The sequence below is a fragment of the Ictalurus punctatus genome, chromosome 19, assembly GCF_001660625.3.
Source record: "Ictalurus punctatus breed USDA103 chromosome 19, Coco_2.0, whole genome shotgun sequence".
NCBI lineage: Eukaryota > Metazoa > Chordata > Actinopteri > Siluriformes > Ictaluridae > Ictalurus > Ictalurus punctatus.
This window is the reverse complement of record NC_030434.2, coordinates 25,228,938-25,248,937: the sequence shown is the minus strand read 5'-3', so window position 1 is coordinate 25,248,937 and position 20,000 is coordinate 25,228,938. Positions and strand designations below refer to the sequence as shown.

The 20,000-nt window shown below is 43.8% G+C and overlaps 2 protein-coding genes across 2 annotated transcripts in view; one reads left to right on the top strand and one right to left on the bottom strand.

The window, feature by feature from the left end:
• Positions 1–14,749, bottom strand: part of lhfpl3 (LHFPL tetraspan subfamily member 3) — a 27,375-nt gene extending 12,626 nt beyond the window's left edge. The window contains exon 1 of the mRNA XM_017493975.3: positions 13,634–14,749. Coding sequence (XP_017349464.1) covers positions 13,634–14,036 — 403 coding nt within the window. The 5' untranslated portion in view covers positions 14,037–14,749. The remainder of the gene's footprint in view (positions 1–13,633) is intronic.
• Positions 14,750–18,050: 3,301 nt separating this feature from the next.
• Positions 18,051–20,000, top strand: part of orc5 (origin recognition complex, subunit 5) — a 10,873-nt gene continuing 8,923 nt past the window's right edge. The window contains exons 1-5 of the mRNA XM_017493973.1: positions 18,051–18,159; positions 18,703–18,824; positions 18,934–19,026; positions 19,127–19,312; positions 19,522–19,596. Coding sequence (XP_017349462.1) covers positions 18,708–18,824; positions 18,934–19,026; positions 19,127–19,312; positions 19,522–19,596 — 471 coding nt within the window. The 5' untranslated portion in view covers positions 18,051–18,159; positions 18,703–18,707. The remainder of the gene's footprint in view (positions 18,160–18,702; positions 18,825–18,933; positions 19,027–19,126; positions 19,313–19,521; positions 19,597–20,000) is intronic.

Below are 20,000 nucleotides of genomic sequence, written 5' to 3'. Positions count from 1 at the left end.
GTCCCACAACATGGCTAGTTAGCTACAAATCTTCCACAATAACGCTAGTTAGCAAAAAAAGTCCCACAACATGAACAGTTAGCTAAAATAAATGACCCACAAGAAGGCTAGTTAGCTAAAAGTCCTAAAAAAAAGGTCCTAAAACTCTGCTTCATCACCCCAGTGCTGCTAATTCGCCTCTAACAGCACCTCAGTGTTTATTACTTACACTTTATTTCCTACCCATTTAATGTTTATATTTATCTTATGTGCCAGCACGCTTTACGTTAGTTACCGTGTTATTAGCATGTAATTCATTAGCATATCAGCTAGCATAGGCGTGACTAGCACACTCTGACATTTTCCCCCATAATGCACTGCAGCAGGTCATTGATGTGCCTGCTGACACCCTCAGACTCTCTCTCTGTTATTAGGTATTGATTCAGAGTGAAGAGTGAAGTGAAGGATGTTGTTGTAGTCTGTTCTCGGAGAGAGCGCGCGAGAGAGAGAGAGAGAGAAAGAGAGAGAGAGCAATAGAGAGAGAGAGAAAGAGCATGTGTGAGAGAGAGAGGAGAGAGAGAAAGAGAGAGTGTGTGTGTGAGAGAGAAAGAGATTGTGTGTGTGTGAGAGAGAGAGAGAGTGTGTGAGAGAGAGAGAGAAAGAGAGTGTGTGTGTGAGAGAGAGAGAAAGAGAGTGTGTGAGAGAGAGAGAGAAAGAGAGAGAGCAATAGAGAGAGAGAGAGAAAGAGAGAGCAATAGAGAGAGAGAGAAAGAGCATGTGTGAGAGAGAGAGGAGAGAGAGAGAAAGAGAGAGTGTGAGAGAGAGAGAGAGAAAGAGAGAGTGTGTGTGAGAGAGAGAGAGAGAAAGAGAGAGTGTGTGTGTGTGAGAGAGAAAGAGAGTGTGTGAGAGAGAGAGAGAGAAAGAGAGAGTGTGTGTGAGAGAGAAAGAGAGAGTGTGTGTGAGAGACAGAGAGAGAGTGTGTGTGAGAGACAGAGAAATAGAGAGAGAGAAAGAGAGAGAGAGTGTGTGTGAGAGAGAGAACGAGAGAGAGAGAAAGAGAGAGAGAGTGTGTGTGTGAGAGAGAGAAAGAGAGAGAGAGTGTGAGTGAGAGAGAGAGAGAAAGAGAGAGAGAGAAAGAGAGAGAGAGAGAGTGTGTGTGAGAGAGAGAACGAGAGAGAGAGAAAGAGAGAGAGAGAAAGAAAGAGAGAGAGAGAGTGTGAGTGAGAGAGAGAAAGAGAGAAAGAGAGAGAGAGAGTGTGAGTGAGTGAGAGAGAGAGAGAAAGAGAGAGAGAGTGTGTGTGTGAGAGAGAAAAAGAGAGAGAGAGTGTGAGTGAGTGAGAGAGAGAGAGAAAGAGAGAGAGAGAGAGAGAGAGTGTGTGTGAGAGAGAGAACGAGAGAGATTTGTAATTTATTTAGTAAAACATTATTACATGATAATGAGGAATGATTAGTGTAAGCTTCACAAAAAAATTATTTTGCAAGTGTATTAATGATCCTCTGTCAGAAGCGCTCTCTCTCTCTCTCTCTCTCACACACACACACACACACATAGAGGGAGAGAGAGACAGCGAGAGAGAGAGAGAGGGACTGACATGTCTTCAGGTCTCCTGCAGTGCATGCTGGGAAAAGCTCTCATTATCATCATCGCTCTTAGCTTCACAAAAGTGTCTCAGCGTCCCTGTTCATGTCTTTAGATTTTCTACCAACAATCTTCTGTTCATCTGAGTGATGATCGGCTCGGCTCTACGCTGTGCGCTGTGCAGATCTTTCTAGAAGGATGGCTGCTGTGAGCAGTTAGGACATGCAGATCAGGACAAACTCTTTGATCACAGATCAGGCTGTAAAACCCCATGTCGAGTCTGCAGCACACCCGAGATCAAACGCCGTCTGACTGACCGTCTCTAACCGCTGTGTGAGAGAGAGGAGGGGGAGGAAGGGGAGGAGGAGGAGGAAGACGAGGAGGAGGAGGAAGAGGAGGAGGAAGACGAGGAGGAGGAGGAAGACGAGGAGGACGGTGAGGAGGAGGAAGAGGAAGAGGAGGGGGAGGAAGAGGAGGGGGAGGAAGAGGAGGAGGAGGAGGAAGGGGAGGAGGAGGAGGAAGACGAGGAGGACGGTGAGGAGGAGGAAGAGGAAGAGGAGGAAGAGGAGGAGGAAGAGGAGGAGGAAGAAGAGGAGGAAGAAGAGGAGGAGGACGGCGAGGAGGAGGAAGAGGAGGAGGACGGTGAGGAGGAAGAGGAAGAGGAAGAGGAGGAAGAGGAGGAGGAAGAGGAGGAGGAAGAAGACGAGGAGGAAGGCAAGGAGGAGGAAGAGGAGGAGGAAGAGGACGGTGAGGAGGAAGAGGAAGAGGAGGAGGAAGAGGAGGAGGAAGAAGACGAGGAGGAAGGCAAGGAGGAGGAAGAGGAGGAAGAGGAGGAAGAGGAGGAAGAGGAGGAAGAGGAGGAGGGAGTGTTAAATCTTCCAGTAATGCAGCTCGGCCACTGCGGCGTGTCAGAAGGCTTGGCATGGTTTACCGTAGTAACAGGAATCGCTGATTGATTCCGACTATCGCGATATCTATCGAGTCGGACGCTTTCAATGTCAGAAAACAGCTTTAAGACTGGGTTTTAAATGAAGAAAAACTAAACAGCTTGTTGTTTTTCACTCCACTGTACAAGTTTCTCGGCTGCTGTTCACCACACGGCACATTCAGTTCTGGTTATATAATTATATATATTTCAACCTCATAATCAGCTTAGTTACAGATAATATCTGGGAAATACTGGTTGCCGCAATCCGAAACGCTGTTGCTAGCGACTGCAGCTACAGCCAGCTAGTAAGCAGCTTCTGGGGTTTTTTTTCCGTTGTAATGATACGGAGACACACGTAACATAAGTCTGGCCACGCCCCCTTCCTTACTGCCTCAAAGCTGTAGGCGATACTATCACTCGGCAATAGTCAGGAGGTACAATCTCATGGATGATGGCACATTACACACGCTAACTCTTCCTCCTTTTACAGGGTGCTATTACTTTCGTCCTTAATGAACAGCTAGTCTCATTTGTCTAATTTGTGAATTGAAACTTGACAGTCGAGGTTCTCCTTAGTGAGTTAGTGAGTTCTCATTTACACAAACCCAGGAGAGAGACGTAGGATACAAACTATTACCCCAACTAACTAGATTCCCACGAACAACACATTTCTTGCGTAAGTGCTCGAGTGAATGATCTGGCAACGCTGACTCGGGCTCTGGTGTGAGAGGTCACTGTGTCCTTCGGCCCCTCCCTCTCCAGATGAGGATTAAATCATTAAATCTCTCTCTCTCTCTCTCTCTCTCGCTGATATCTGATTGAAAATCCACACAACTTTCTACACGAAATCAGCACACAGATCAACATGGCCTTTATTTACCGCACACAATCCCTCCTGCGCTCCTGATTTATTTGCGTTTTTACCCTCAATGACAAAAGGCCGAGTACTTATTTGTCTTTTTCCATCACAAACAGCGCGTTAGTGCTTCAGCAGCAATGCAGTCAGAGCGCTGGTGCTGCTAGGAGATTACAAAAGAGAGAGCGAGCGTGTGAGGACAGTCTCTTTTCAGTCTTCTCCCTCGTGTTTCTGATTCTAAACGGGAACTCTTGTCCTTCACTCCTCATTAAACTCATTCCAGCTGCTCTCGTATTCAGGTGTGATCAGTCAGGATGAAGAAACGCCACATCACAAACCAGCAGAGAGAAGCAGCTCTGTCTCGAACACTAGAACACATCGAATCTGCTCTAACAAGACTCCCTAGGCAGCTATACAGGCACAGAGGCCACACCTCCTTCACTGTGACTGACAAACACAGGCACAGAGGCCACGCCTCCTTCACTGTGACTGACAAGCACAGACACAGAGGCCACGCCTCCTTCACTGTAACTGACATGCACAGACACAGAGGCCACACCTCCTTCACTGTGACTAACAAACACAGGCACAGAGGCCACGCCTCCTTCACTGTGACTGACATGCTCAGGCACAGAGGCCACGCCTCCTTCACTGTGACTGACATGCTCAGGCACAGAGGCCACGCCTCCTTCACTGTGACATAAACACAGACAGAGGACACGCCTCCTTCACTGTGACTGACAAGCACAGACACAGAGGCCACGCCTCCTTCACTGTAACTGACATGCACAGGCACAGAGGCCACACCTCCTTCACTGTGACTAACAAACACAGGCACAGAGGCCACGCCTCCTTCACTGTGACTGACATGCTCAGGCACAGAGGCCACGCCTCCTTCACTGTGACTGACATGCTCAGGCACAGAGGCCACGCCTCCTTCACTGTGACATAAACACAGACAGAGGACACGCCTCCTTCACTGTGACTGACAAGCACATACACAGAGGCCACGCCTCCTTCACTGTAACTGACATGCACAGGCACAGAGGCCACACCTCCTTCACTGTGACTAACAAACACAGGCACAGAGGCCATGCCTCCTTCACTGTGACTGACATGCTCAGGCACAGAGGCCACGCCTCCTTCACTGTGACTAATAAACACAGACAGAGGCCACACCTCCTTCAGTGTGACTGACAAGCACAGACACAGAGCCCACGCCTCCTTCACTGTAACTGACAAACACAGGCACAGAAGCCACGCCTCCTTCACTGTGACTGATAAACACAGACACGGAGGCCACGCCTCCTTCACTGTGACTGACAAACACAGGCACAGAAGCCACGCCTCCTTCACTGTGAATGACAAGCACAGGCACAGCTGCCACAAACTATGTTGCAGCAGCGTTGTAGGAACGTTATGTAATGAACGCCGACATTCATGGAACCAAAAGTACACAGAACTGAGACACTGTTGCTATAGCAACCAAAGTGAAAATGCAAGCAAACAATATGTACTCCAATCAAAAGTCTTCAGCTGTCATTTCCAATAAATAAAGCTGGTCACATGACCAAGTTCCCAAAAAGGTTCCAGGGTTCCGGAAAAAAGGTTCCTGAAGAGAATTCTTGGGTTCCTGCAGTAATAATGCAGCTTTTAATCAACCCAAAGCAACAGCTAAAGACTGTTTCATTGTTTTGTATTATGTATCTTATTTTGTATTTAAACCCAGATGTGTCATAAATATTGGCCCCCTCCCCCCATGTACAGTCTGACTGGGTTATTTAGTTAAGCCTGTAATCTCTAACCCACGCTGGGCCGAGTGAATGTTCAGCACAGAGAGCGTTTACGCTAATCTCGGCCCGCTCCAGTTCACCGCTGTGAGTTTGGACGACTCTGCTGCGATTTTTTTTTGGCACAACGATGCGGACGTTTTTAATCAGGCAGAGCCCGTGTCCAACTTTCCGTCTGCTTTTAGGACACGTCCTCAGAGGATTCTGGTCTTTTTTCAATGTTATTTGTTGATTTTTTTTCTTCTATCTTCTCTGGGGAGGTGTGTGCGTGTGTGTGTGTGTGTGTGTGTGTGTGTGTGTGTCTGTGTGGGAGTGTGTGTGTGTGTGTGTGTGTGTGTGTGTGTGAGTGTGTGTCTGTTGTCTATTTGGACCAGATGTATGATATATTTTTTAGGAGGAGGGGAATTAAAGACGTGTTAATTAACACTCAATATACACCAGTCGTGCACAGATGTCAATAACACACACACACACACACACACACACACACACACACACACACACGCGCACACACACGTGCACATTCACTCTCACTTTACATTCTTTAGGTTTTACTATGTCCATTCTAAAGCTAGCAACAGTAGATTAGCAGAACGTTTTCTGAACATTTCTACAATATCTCTCAAAACATGTTAGCCGTAGGAACGTGATTACGCAATAATACTGAATCATTTCCGTAATATTTCATAAACTGGAGAAATGGTGTTAAGAACATGTTAAGAACTCCCAGCAGGCTAGTCACCGCTAACCGCCTTTCTGTATGATCAGACTAGCTGTACACAAGCACAGAAACATTTCGAGTGGAAGAATAACAGCCAGAGACGTGTCTTTCTCTTAAACTCTGACTCAAACGTACTTTTATTCTCAGTACCCCCCCCACCCCCCCCCCCCCACACACACACACACACACACTTTACTGAAATCATTAGCGCAGTGACCTCGACCCGTGAAGGTGACCTCGATCGTGAACGATCAGGTCTCCCGTAATCCTCAGCACAGAGGGATGAACCTACGGACTGAGAGCGGATTAGCACTCCCGGGGTTAATGGAGCACGGCTATTATTACCTGCTCCTCGCTAACGGCTAATGCCGGACCTCTGATAGCGTCAGTGGCCTGTGACGGATGCTGAGGGCGAGCTGAATCACAACAGGACAAACCGGGACACGCGTTAATGTCAGAGGCAAAGCTCGGGCCTGATTAAGACACGCTCTTCTTTAGAGAGGAACTGTGGCTCATTAGCGCTAATTAGCAAAGCGTTAGCCTGTCACACCGGAACTCTGAGTGAATACACACTCGTGCAGAGATTTCTCCTAAAGAACAGAAACTCCAGTACTGAAGTAAAGTTTAAGATCAAGTCCGCTCAGAGTAAAGATAAGATATAGAAAGAAGAAGTAATAATAATAATAATAATAATAATAATAATAATAATAATAATAATAAAGAAATAATAATGCCGTTCAGCTGGGGAATAAAAGTGTTCTGGGGTGTTACACAAGAGAGAAAAATCAATTCAGATCAATCTAGACCTTTTTAAAAAAGTCTGCTGCAATTAGCTCCACCCCTAGTCAGAACAGGTGCTAAGCCACGCCCACTTTTTCTTCACTAAACAATTTACGAGGCGCAAATAATGCTAGCAGAAGGGAAAGATAAAGGCTCGTCTGCGTTTCTACGGCATCTCACTACAGGCAGAAGAGGGCGCTAATTATTACATGCCGCTCCTTTAAATAAAAATCATTCCTTCGTGATGAAACTCCAAAACTCCAGAGATCAGAGTTCATTTTGTTCACAAAAAAAAATTACAAAATGAAAGAATTTTTGCAATACAGCGGCTGTTTGTCGGCGGTGTTTAATTCGGTCATAAAACCTTCTGGGAATTCATTTTAATTGAATTTAATTTAACTCACTAAGTGTGCTCCCTACCTAGGGTCTAACATAAATGTGCCCTAGCTAGTGCCCTACCCAGTGCCCTTCCTAGTGCCCTGGCTAGTACCCTACCTAGTGCCCTACCCAGTGCCCTTCCTAGTGCCCTACCTAGTACCCTACCCAGTGCCCTACCCAGTGCCCTTCCTAGCGCCCTAGCTAGTACCCTACCCAGTGCCCTACCCAGTGCCCTTCCTAGTTCCCTAGCTAGTACCCTACCCAGTGCCCTTCCTAGTGCCCTAGCTAGTGCCCTACCCAGTGTCCTACCTGGTGCCCTACCCAGTGCCCTACCCAGTGCCCTACCTAGTGCCCTACCCAGTGCCCTACCTAATGCCCTTCCTAGTGCCCTAGCTAGTACCCTACACAGTGCCCTTCCTAGTGCCCTAGCTAGTACCCTACCCAGTGCCCTACCCAGTGCCCTTCCTAGTGCCCTAGCTAGTACCCTACCCAGTGCCCTTCCTAGTGCCCTAGCTAGTACCCTACCCAGTGCCCTACCCAGTGCCCTTCCTAGTGCCCTAGCTAGTGCCCTACCCAGTGTCCTACCCAGTGTCCTACCTAGTGCCCTACCCAGTACAGAGCACAAAACAGAGTTTGAGATTCAGCCACTGAACACCTTTTTGTTGTTCCTTAACGTCGTCCAACAAAGCTGCACATCTTCTTACCGTACGTCTTCTGCATAGATAAAAGTATTGGCACCCTCGCCTTCACCCGGCCTGTGTGCCGAGGCAGACGTGTGGCAATGACGTGAATCGTATTTTAATTCGTTTATCCCTGGGTGAAGCTCTCATGATAGTTGAACTAGGGTCTGGAAGAATCATAAAAACACCCTGGTGCTGAGCTTTTGAGAAAACTAAACGAATTTTCACCTCTTATTACAACTTCACACCCGGCTGAGACGAGACACAACACACACACACACACACACACACACACACACAGGTACAGCGCCAGTGAGCTGTGATCGCCGCTCAGCTGATTCATGACTCAGATCTCAGAAGTGTTAAAGCACATACGCACTGGAGAATGTGGGCGGGGCTGGAAACAGCGCACATTACCGATTGGTCGATCACAACGTAAAGAAGCGTAAGCCCCTCGGAAAAACTCTGAAAACGTTACAGACCGATACAAAGCGCTGACGCTGGAGACTCCTTCCATAAATGTTACATAAACGTCTCCTTACTGTAAGAAAGCTTCACCACTCGAGGTGATGGGAAGCATTTGAATGTGGGCGGAGCTACAAACAGCGCACATCACTGATAGGTTAATTAAAGTGGACGGTAATGCACGATTTTATCATACAGTTCCATGCTTCAGCTTTATCCATACGTATTTCCAGCGGCGTTACTGATGTTTTCACGCACAGACGCCAGAGCGATTATAATTCCATAAAAGTACCAAAACTGTGGACTTTACATCACAGAAAACAAGAACCGATCCGATCCGAATGGAAAAAAGATCGGATGTTTACATATAAACAGACTTGATTATATTTGTGTTACTGACTGATTTCATTATATTTATTATATTTGCAGTGTAAATGTAAAAAAATGATTTTCGAATTGTTTTATTCCTCTTATACCACGCCAATTTACCATTTCATTATTTATTTATTTATTTATCTTACAGTTTATTATCATTCTATCATCATACCTTTGATCTGTTTACAGTCATGTTTAATGTCAAACAAGTTAGTTCCTTATGACAGTCCCTCCAGGATTTGGCGATTTTCCACAGGTCTGGGTCGAGACGCGTCATGTGACGTCATCACGACACGCGTTCAGCCGAGGCTGTATCAGTATCAGAACAGGGCACAAACTTACACACTACCTAGTGCGCTACACGCTCAGGGAAATACCATCTGAGATCCAGCCACAGAAGACGAGCGACTCTTTGTGATTCTGTTCATAAAGTTCGCACTCAAACACCCCCCCCCCCCCCCCCCCCCCAGCCAAAAAAAAATATTGGCACCCTCGTCATCGATTGCCGTTAACACGAACCTGCTGCACGTTCTCTAACGTCAAACGAGAAAAAACGCGTTGTCCTAATCGTGGAGGACATTAAACACAGGTCCTGGGATCTGATCTGTTACCATGCTGTGACATTTAGAGGGAAATCACCAGAATTATTGGCACCCTTGGTTAAAATGGGTAAAAAATGTCATTGTTGTTAATAACAGTGCTAGCTTCATGATGATGATGTTCGACTACTGACCGAAAGGTCATGAGTTCAAATCCCAGCACCACTAAGCTGTCAGTGCTGGGCCCTTGAGCACGGCCCTTAACCCTAAACTGCTCAGATGTATGAGTGAGATAAATGTAAGTCGCTCTGGATAAAGGCGTCTGGCAAAATGCCATAAATGTAAACTAGCTCAATCTCACACACACACACTGTATAACCAGCCCTGCTCCCGTTTCTAACCTTCTCAGAATACATCATATTACCCATCTTTTATCCGCAGTGTATTAACCGCGCTACACAAATTACATACGCCGACATGACAATTAATGGACACGCACACAAAGGAACGTGTTTAAACGCTCCTGACGTTCAGGACGCGCGATCACGTCTGATTAACCGCGAGTACTGGAATAATTCTGCAGCAGCCCTGATGTCCTTCATGAGATTTGAACTCACACCCTTCCGCTCACTGGCGCACTGAGACGCTGGGGCTTTCGCTCAGGCTGAGTTTTACACTCCACATCAGGAGCCTGGGGGGAGTTAGGGAAATGGCAGCAGAGTGGGTTTTTTTCTCGTCTTTCAGGAGGAGAAATGAAATGTCTAGAGAGCAGCCGGCTTCGTGAAAGCACTCCAGGCTTGTGTTTTGGGATGACACACACACACACAAACACACAAACACACACACAAACACACACACACACACTGACAGAAGAGTTATTTGGAAACATGTCAGGGCTTAAATCCGAGCACCTGGAGGACTCTGTATTCGCTTCAGAAGCTGCAGATGCTAAGAAAAAACAGACACAGCTTTTCTCTCCGCGTGTGACGGTAATCAGTTAGACGTTATATAAACCACTGGAATAAACGCGTGTGTGTGCTGCAGTTCGAGGAAACTAATCAACCACGGCGTGCTGCGATGAAGCAGAGTCACCGTTATGATTATCTTCCTCTGACGCCTCGTCCCTGAGTGTTTTATTCCTCTTCCACCGCAGCAAAACGCCAACCACTACAGTGTATTATTTACCAAACACACGTTGTACTTTTTATCCATTTAAGGTTACGTTTAACGGTAATCAAATTATGAATGAATGAATGAATGAATGAATGAATGAATGAATGAATGAATGCCTTTTATTGTCACTATACACATGTACAATGAAATTAAGAGCCACTCCTTTTTGTTCCGTGCAAACATATACATTCAATACACAAGAAGAATAAACAGATAATACACAGATAAATAAATAAGATAAATAAACAAAATAAATAAACAAGATATACAATATATGCAAGATATATGCACGATAGATAGATATTAGGGTGGATGGCGGAGGTACTATGAAATTAGTTCCTGTTCTCAGTTAAGAGCCCTCTCTTTTTACTGCACAGCGTCAACTCCTCTGTCCTGAAGATGTCTGAAAACTTTACGGTACAGCGTTACCTCAGACTGCTACAACGCTGACACCGGAGACTCCTTCCCTACATGTTACATAAACATCTCCTTACAGAAAACGTCACCGTATCCGCATATGATCATTTAAAATCCGTTTACGCGTCGCGTCCGAGATACGCGTCCCTGTGAATGAGCTGTTGCTATAGAAACGATGACGTATCAGAACGAGCGCGTTAATATAATATAAACCTGATGTTATTTTTTTTTAAAAAGTCTACACATTCTGTCCAATCAGAATTCAGAATTGTTATCATATTATAATATTTGACAGCACTGCGATCACTAGCCCAGGTTCAAGGGAGTTTTGATTTACGCACAACATTGTTATTGTCAATACAAAAAAAAAAAAGTCATATCAGGACAGTCGAGGACGTTTCTACGATGTGTATCACGATATATAATTGATCTAACACACTGTTTGCAATACAGTAGTAAAATAAACACAAAAAAAAAACGTTCGGCTGAGATTGACGATCCTTTTCTTTAATGCCTACGACGGCAAGGAAGATTCAGTTTTTAAAAAATGTACGTCAAATCGACGTTCAGTACCGTTTCGCTCGCGATTTTTAAAAACGTTTTTTAAAAATCCATCACTGTACCAACGATACACGATATCACGATATCGATATCATATCCATATATCGCCCAGCCCTAGATCAAAACATCTTTCCTTTGCCACGTGCCTGTACTTTTTTTTTTCCCCCTTTCAAAATCCACAGGGGGTGTAGTAACTTTTACACTCAACTATGTCTATAGGTTTCTATAAATTGTGAAAAGAAGAAGAAAAAAAAGAAAAAGAAAACACCCCAGAAGTACTTTTTAATTTACCCATAGGGCGTACAAACTTTTGCACTTAACTGTATCTAAGGGTTTAGGTTATTGTCTTGTTCCAGGATGCACTCGCATTTCGCTTTTAACGTTTTATAAATCACTTTTTTTTTCTTAAATTGTAAAAACAGAAGTGCACGTGATTCTTTTTTCCCCATTTAAAAACCAGATCAACATCTGCAGATCAAACAGGACACTGAATATATCTGTCTGAAGAAAAAAAACCTGGATTTTATGCACGATGCTAATCTTTTAGCTATAGACTTACATTACTTGTTAGTTATAGCTCGAGATGATCGTATAATTCGCCAGAAACTCAGAAAAGGTCATGTGATCCGTCCCATGGCCATAACATCAACCTGTTTCTCTTAAAGGCGTACTTGTTACGGGTACATATTTGTTTTGTTTTTTAACATACTGCAGCTTTAACCAGTTGTGATGATTTTTTTTTCCCCCGAAAAAAATATTTAGACCTGTTGTAATCATGTGACTAATTTCTGGACCAGAAAAATGTCAACAGGAGCTTTAAGCTAATGAGCCACTTATATTTCATATGTGTCTGGAAACGAGGTCTGGAAATAAAAAAAAAGACCTACTGCAGCTTTAACCAGTTGTCACTCCTGCAGTCATATGACTGTTATAATCCTGTAATTTCTGGACCGGAAAATTTTTTAAAAGAAGTGGGGAAAGAAGCTAATGAGTTCTGGCACACGGTAATATCATGAAGTACTGTTTTGTCGTTCGTCATATGATTATACAAGACTTGGAAATATGTAGGGGGTTAAACAACATACTGCAGCTTTAACTAGCTGTCACTGTTCTTAACGATGTAACTGTTATAATCATGTGACTCATTTCTGGGCCAGAACGGTACAAACAGGAGCTTGAAAAGAATCTAATAAGATCAGTGATATGGTAATATCATGAACCATATTCTTTCTTCAGCCATGATTCCTCAGGTCTTGAAATATTTGGGAAAAATAACATACTGCTGCTTTAACCAGTTGTGATGATGTTATACTAATTTCTGGGCCAGAATAAAGCAAACAGGAGCTTGAATAGAAGCCAATGGCATCTGCTACACTGTATGTCACGATCCATATTCTTTCTTTAGCTATGATTGTTATGGGTCTGAAATATGTTTTTTTGAAATGCACATATTCAATCATATCAGAATCAGTTGTGACTGTTAAAACATATGACTAATTTCTGGACCAGAAAAATTGTAAACCGGGGCTTTAAAAATGTAATGTTATCTGTTACATTGTAACTGCATGAACATTTTTTTTTCTTCTTAGTCATATGATTATAACAGCACTAGAAATATTTAGGAAAACAATTTACATATTGAAGCTTTAAAAAGTTGTGACTTATAAGCCTTTGACTAATTTGTGGACCAGAAAAATTAAAACAGGGTCTGTTAAAAAAAAAAAAATCTAATGTGATCTATTACATTGTAACTGTATTGTAACATTGTAATTATTTAGTGAGAAACATGCACACTGCAGAGTAAACCAGTTGTGACTATTATAAACGTAGGACTAATTTCTGGACCAGAAAAATGTAAACAGGGTCTTGAAATGAATCAAATGAGATCTGTTACACTGTACCTGCATGAACTATATATTTTTTCTTAGTCAAATGATTATAACAGCACTAGAATTATTTAAGAAAAAAAATTACATACTGCAGCTTTAACCAGTTGTGACTGTTATAAACATATGACTACTTTCTGGACCTGAAAAATAAAAACAGGAACTTTTTTTTTAAAAATCGAACGTGATCTGTTACATTATAACTGCATGAACTATATCAAATTTTAGTCATACGATTATAAATATTTAGGGGGGAAAAGTACATACTGCAGCTTTAACCAGTTCTGACTGTACTTTCTGGACCAGAAAAATGTAAACCGGAAATAACAGGGTCTTGTAATGAATCTAATAAGATGTGTTATATTCTAACTGCATGAATCGTTGTGGGTTTGTTTTTTTTGTTGTTGTTTTTTTAACTTCAGTCATATGATTACAGCAGGTCTGGAAATATTTTGAAATGACTGAATGACATACTGCGGCTTTAATCAGTGATGATTTGTACGTGTTTGTTGCGGTGTGTTCTGACCTGCCGCGAGCTGCATCCAGCCGCAGATCTTGAAGACGGTGGCGGTGCTGCAGAAGAAGAAGAGCGTGAAGCAGCCGATGCAGGTGAGCACCAGCACCATGGAGGTGCCCACGAAGAACGACGCGGCCTTGAAGGCTCCTGACGGGATGGAGCCGAAGTCGGAGAAGGTGCCGTAGCAGGCCAGCTCGCGCGCCACGCCGTTACCGATGCAGTAGTGGAAGAGGCCGAAGTAGCCGACCTGCGGGGTCTCCGCGCCGTCGCCGATCCAGTAGGGCTGGATGAAGCACACCACGTTGACGATGGCGAACAGCACGGTGAAGATGGCCCACAGCACGCCGATGGCGCGCGAGTTCCGCACGTAGTTCGTCTGGTAGATCTTGGCGGCTTCTGATGCGGGGAGCATCTCTGCAGGCTTTCTGCGCAAATCTCTCTCTTAACACGAAAAAAATAAAAACACACCCCACAAACACTCAGCGCGGCTTTGCGGGTCTACCTGTCAGTGCGCGTGATTCATGCGGTGCGCGCGTGCCGGCTCTCACAGCGTGTGTGACCTCACACAGGTGGAGACCCGAGCAGGTAGAGAAAATGATCAGGAGCCCCGAATTTCCACCTCAGAGCCTCTCCTGCTCCATGTCTCCCCGTCCCGTGTGATTCTGCCGCATTGATGAACGCCTCACCCGCTCACTGCGCCGCGTGCACTAACCACAGCTACTGTATCAGCAAATAATGACGTCTTAACATCCACAACCCAGGCTTTGACATCACCGAGTAACCGGATGCTCGCGCGCTGAAACGGTGCGTGGATTCAGGACGCAGACACGGTGCTCATGATGCCGCGATGGAGCTCATGCAACAGCGAGAAGAAGAAGAAGAGGAAGAACACCACCTTTATTACTAATATCAGCAGTCTGCCGCGCGCGCATCCCGCACCCAGTGTCCATCTCTCCTTTAATACAAACCCTCAGCATCACACACACTCACTCACACACGCACGCGCGCGCGCACACACACACACACACTCACACTCCGGCTAATCCTTATGGCTGACATGTAAAAAAAAAAAAAACGCCCCTTTTACTAAAACGAGACGAATAAAAACCTTCTCACTGTCGCGCTTCCTCCCCACAAATACCCCCTCCTGCTCCTCCTCCCCCTCCCCCTCCTCTTCACCCATTCCCCCCACCCGCGTGTCACCTGCCCAGAACACACACACACACAGGTAAATTATGATAACCTGCTGCCACCTGCTGGTGAGAGGCGGTATTACACACACCGGCCTGTAATAAAGCGCTATAAAGTCTAAATCACTGACGACCCCTTCCAAAAATTACAACAACAACAACAACAACAACAATAATAATAATAATAACAATAATAAAATACTGCATATTCCACTCATAAACACAGCACCGATTTATTTTATGAACATAAACCGATTATGTAGACAAATATCTTTATGCTATTATGTATTTATGTCATTTAAATGTAAGCTTAATAACTATATTAATATGGTTTTGTTTTACAAAAAAGTGGATTCAATTCAGTTTCATTAAACGTTTTTAACGTATTCACTCATCTTCCTCCTCCTGTCCTGAATAGCTTTTGTGAATAAATAGTACTATTTATTTATTTATTTATGTAATTGATTAATTCTCTGTGTGTGAGTTTGTGTGTATATATATATATATATATATATATATATATATATATGTATATATATATATACACAGAAAGAGAGAGTGTGTGTATATACACAGAGAGAGAAAGAGAGAGTGTGTGTGTATACACCCCGTTTTCCCCCCGCTTTACTTTGTGTTTCTCCAACAAAAGGGCACGATTACGGAAGTGGCGTCATAATGCGGAAGTGACGTTTCTATTTGCGACGCTGGAGGGCGTGCGAACAAGCAGAGGAGACGTCTGGTTTTTGATTGCTCTAGGCGCTCATATATTTCACTTTGTCCATTTTACACATTCCTTTAGTCTTTTTTTTCACTACAGCGACACAAAAAATAAACCTCTAGAGTATGTGGTTAATTTTTTCATTTTAAATGTTATTTTTTTTATTCATAAACAAAAATCTGCAAATGGTATTCCATCACCCCCCCCCCCCACGCGCGCGCGCACACACACACCACCTTAAAATGGAATTAAACTCACTTTTTAAATCTCTTTATTTTATAAAGAGTAAAAAAAACAACCCTAAGATTCCTTAAATGTCCTGAGGAAATATGTAAAGAAAGTACATGTATTTAGATGGATGCCAATCTGTTGTAAGGTGTGTGTGTGTTTGTGTGTGTGTGTGTGTTAATTATGTTTAATTTACATATTGTTGTTTATTTCATGCAGTTGTAGGTAATTACAGTGCTTATGTAACCGTCTTTGATTTTCAAGTATTAATTTTTTTAAAATGTTAAAGCGAACCTAACTCGTGTTTTGTTGCTTCACGTTAAGGAAAGTATGCTTATTTATACTTTAAAGTCATTAAAATAGTGTAAATTTAAACAAAACTTTATATATCAATGATACTTTTTGTGTATTTAAGGTGTATTCGGTTTCGTTATTATTTCTCATCTGTGTTTTGAATAATAATATTTGGTTTTAGAGCAAACCGGTGAGGCAGTTTAGCTAACTCAGCTCAGCTAGTAGTAAAAGAAGAAGAAGATCTTTATTTGTCATGTATACATTACAGCAGAGTGAAATTCTTTTCTTCACATATCCCGGCTTGTTAGGAAGTAGTGGTCAGAGCGCAGGGGCATCAGGACACATCTCAAGGGCCCAGCAGTGGCAGCGGGGCAGTACTGGGGCTTGAACCCTCAACCTTCTGATCAGTAGCCCAGAGCCTTAACCGTTGAGGTAAGAGGTTTAAACACAAGTACAGTTCTCATTTTAATGTAGTGCACTTGGGTTTATTTATTTAAAGATGAAATATATATTCTAAAAAACACCAACAGCACGAATAACATTGAACGTGCTCATGTAAATGTCATGTAATATTGCGCTGTGTACATCAGCGTACATCAGGCGGAATAGAGACCAAATACAGCAAGATCAAGAAGGCATGTCTGGCAAACAAATGCGATTCTTCTTGAAGACTTCATTTGTGAGATGATTTTATCGGCCAGGCTCTGATCACGGATCCTCTTCCTAACTACTCCTCTTTCTAACCCTTGTACCTCTGTTACCTGGTCTACACACTCAGGAGGGATCTGATTGGCTGCTCCTGGTCGAGAGGTTATCCAGAGGAGAGCAGAGGGAAGCAGATTCCCCTTGATGAGGCAGCACATTATCTATCATTGTTCTGGGAATTTAGAGGAAATTTAGTCAACACTCATCCAGACCATCAAAGATGGAGACGACTTTGTAGGTGTTACAATTGAATCGTTCTAGATTTCTAATTTATTTCTAATAAAAAATGATGAAGAAGCTCCATCAGACTGAGATGTTCCTGCTTCATCAGATTCAGCTCTCTAAAGGGAAGTGGAAAGATTTGGAAGGTGACGTCCTGCTTTGCTTTTCCTTCAGCCCAGTCCAGAATGAACTTCTGCGCAGAGACTGTTTTTCCAATTCCAGCAACTCCTTTAGTCAGCACACTTCTGATGGACTCGTCTTTAAAGAGATCATTACATTTGATGGGTGTCTCCTGAGTTGCTGGTCTCCTGGATGCTGTCTCACCTCATGTTCGTTATTGACGTCTCCACTCAGACCCTCTGTGATGTAGAGCTCTGTGTAGATCTCATTCAGAAGTGCTGAGTGTTCATGCTGTGAGATTCCTTCATTAATTCTTTTAAACTTCTCTCTCAGGTTGGATTTGAGTTTTTGCTGACGCTCAGAAACCAGCTCTAATGAACAAAAGCACAACATTTTAATCCACTATACTGTACATTTACTTCAATAAACAAAGGAAACAGCTGCACCGCATACGAGAGGTCTACGATAACATGTCCCAAAGAGTTTTATTGATCCTATACCACAGCAAATTACCCACAGTTAAAGAACAACATGTCATACATTTTATTTTCTCTCTCTCTCTCTCTCTCTCTCTCTCTCTCTCTCTATCTCTCTATCTTGAAGTTAATAAGGTAAAAAATAAACACAGCTTGTCGTCTTATCAAGAAACCGAAAAAGCATAAACTCCTCTGTCGGAAAACTTAAAATTGCAGCTTTACCTCTGACCGTTAGCAAGCACTGACACTGGAGACTCCTTCCATTTAAGTAAATGTCTTCTTACTGCAAACGTCACCGTATTAACAATCGCACACTTATTAAATCTGTTTATGTGGAATTCATTTTATTGACTCATTTTATTTATTTATTTATTTTAGAAAATAAATGTATTTATGTATGTATTTATTGATTTAAATAAAATGTCCACATTTTCGCCTTTTGTTTGTTTGTTTATAGCGTATCACTACAAAACTTCACATCCGCGAATGATTACGGACGTGGCGTCACAACCGGAAGTGACGTTGGGTTCGTGACCCCGCGCAGCGCGCGAATCTGGCTTGTGTGGTTTTTCATTAAGGAAAGTAAGTTGTATAATGTATCTTGTATTATTATTTTTATTATTATACATACATTTTTTGATAATTGTTTCAAACGATAACATAGTGTGCACATCATTATGTTAGTGTTCGGTTTAATGTTATTTCTTAACTCTATTTAGACCGTAACGTTAGTTGCTATAGTAACGGTTAAGTAATTTAGTAATATTTCTAAAAGAAAATGGTAGCTTGTCTAGCTAGTACGCGTAACCGCATGTGAGAACTGGACATAACCGGTTTAAAACAACATGTTTAATGATTAGTTTATCTATGGAAATATTCTTCGACCTGATGCATGTTTGTACCGGGATTCTGCGCATGCGCACTTCACTGCCGCACACCCATACACTGATGCTCTTCATACTGTACATTAAAGAAATAAAGTAGAGAACCAGCACAGAATACTCAGACCACGGAATAAACTGTTAGAACAAAGTTTCTACATCAGTATGAGATGAAATGTCACTTCTGTATCGCGCCACATGTTCCTTCCTGTAACCGGAGTGCGTAATGAGGATGTGTTTGTAGGGAAGATGTCCGGTGCAGTGCTGCAGTGTCCTGGATATCCTGAAGATAAACTCCGGACTTTAACAGAAGACCTGACGTGTCGAGAAGTGCAGGCGGGAACCCTACTCAGTCTGATGGGAGAGGTAAAACACACACAGATACACACTTATATACATATACACACATACAATACACAACCCCTACTGTTAGTAAAATCCCTGAAGACTGAGTGTGTGTTGTGTGTCGGATCAGCCGGATCAGTACAGCTATCCGTCAGTGTTCATCTACGGCCACCGAGCGACAGGAAAGAGTCACGTCCTCCTCACGCTTCTCACACAGCTGCAGGTAAGAGCCGAGATTACAGCTCAGATCAAACCACCTGATCGTGGAAGTGTTCAGGGTTAACACTGTGTGTGTGTGTGTGTGTGTGTGTGTGTGTGTGAAGCTCCCGTACGCTGCAGTGAGTTGTGTGGAGTGTGTATCAGCAGGACTGATGTTGGAGCAGGTGTTCTCGGCTCTGTTCGGGCCAGATGCCGCGTCTCTCCTCCCGCGCTCTCCTTCGCTCTCTGACTTTGTGAGGATCTACAGACAGGCGTGTGTTGAACGTCCTGCTCGACAAACCCGCTACATCGTGAGTGCGAAATACCGTACCAGCAGCGTACACTCGTGAGAAACAGCAACCAACACCTGCATCACTCTGACAAAGAATCGTCAGACCATATACACACGCCACGTGTTGATCAGTCTGAATCGTTCAGAAGATGGTTAGAGGGCCATGTCAGGCCTGCTGTACAGCGAGAGGTACTCACATGAAAACGCTCACATTGTGTGTTTTGGAAGGTCGTGGAAAAGGCGGAGCTGCTCAGGGACATGGAGGCCAACCTTCTGCCTGCTCTGCTGCGCCTGCAAGAACTGGTGATAATACTCGCCTCACACTCTCACCCTCTCACGCTCACTTCACACTCTCACCCTCTCACGCTCACTTCACACTCTCACCCTCTCACGCTCACTTCACACTCTCACCTCACACTCACTTCACACTCTCACTCTCACTTCACACCCTCTCACGCACACTTCACACTCTCATCCTCTCACGCACACTTCACACTCTCACCCTCTCACGCTCACTTCACACTCTCACCCTCTCACTCTCACTTCACACTCTCACCCTCTCACGCTCACTTCACACTCTCACCCTCTCACACTCACTTCACACTCTCACCCTCTCACTCTCACTTCACACTCTCACCCTCTCACACTCACTTCACACTCTCACCCTCTCACGCTCACTTCACACTCTCACCCTCTCACGCTCACTT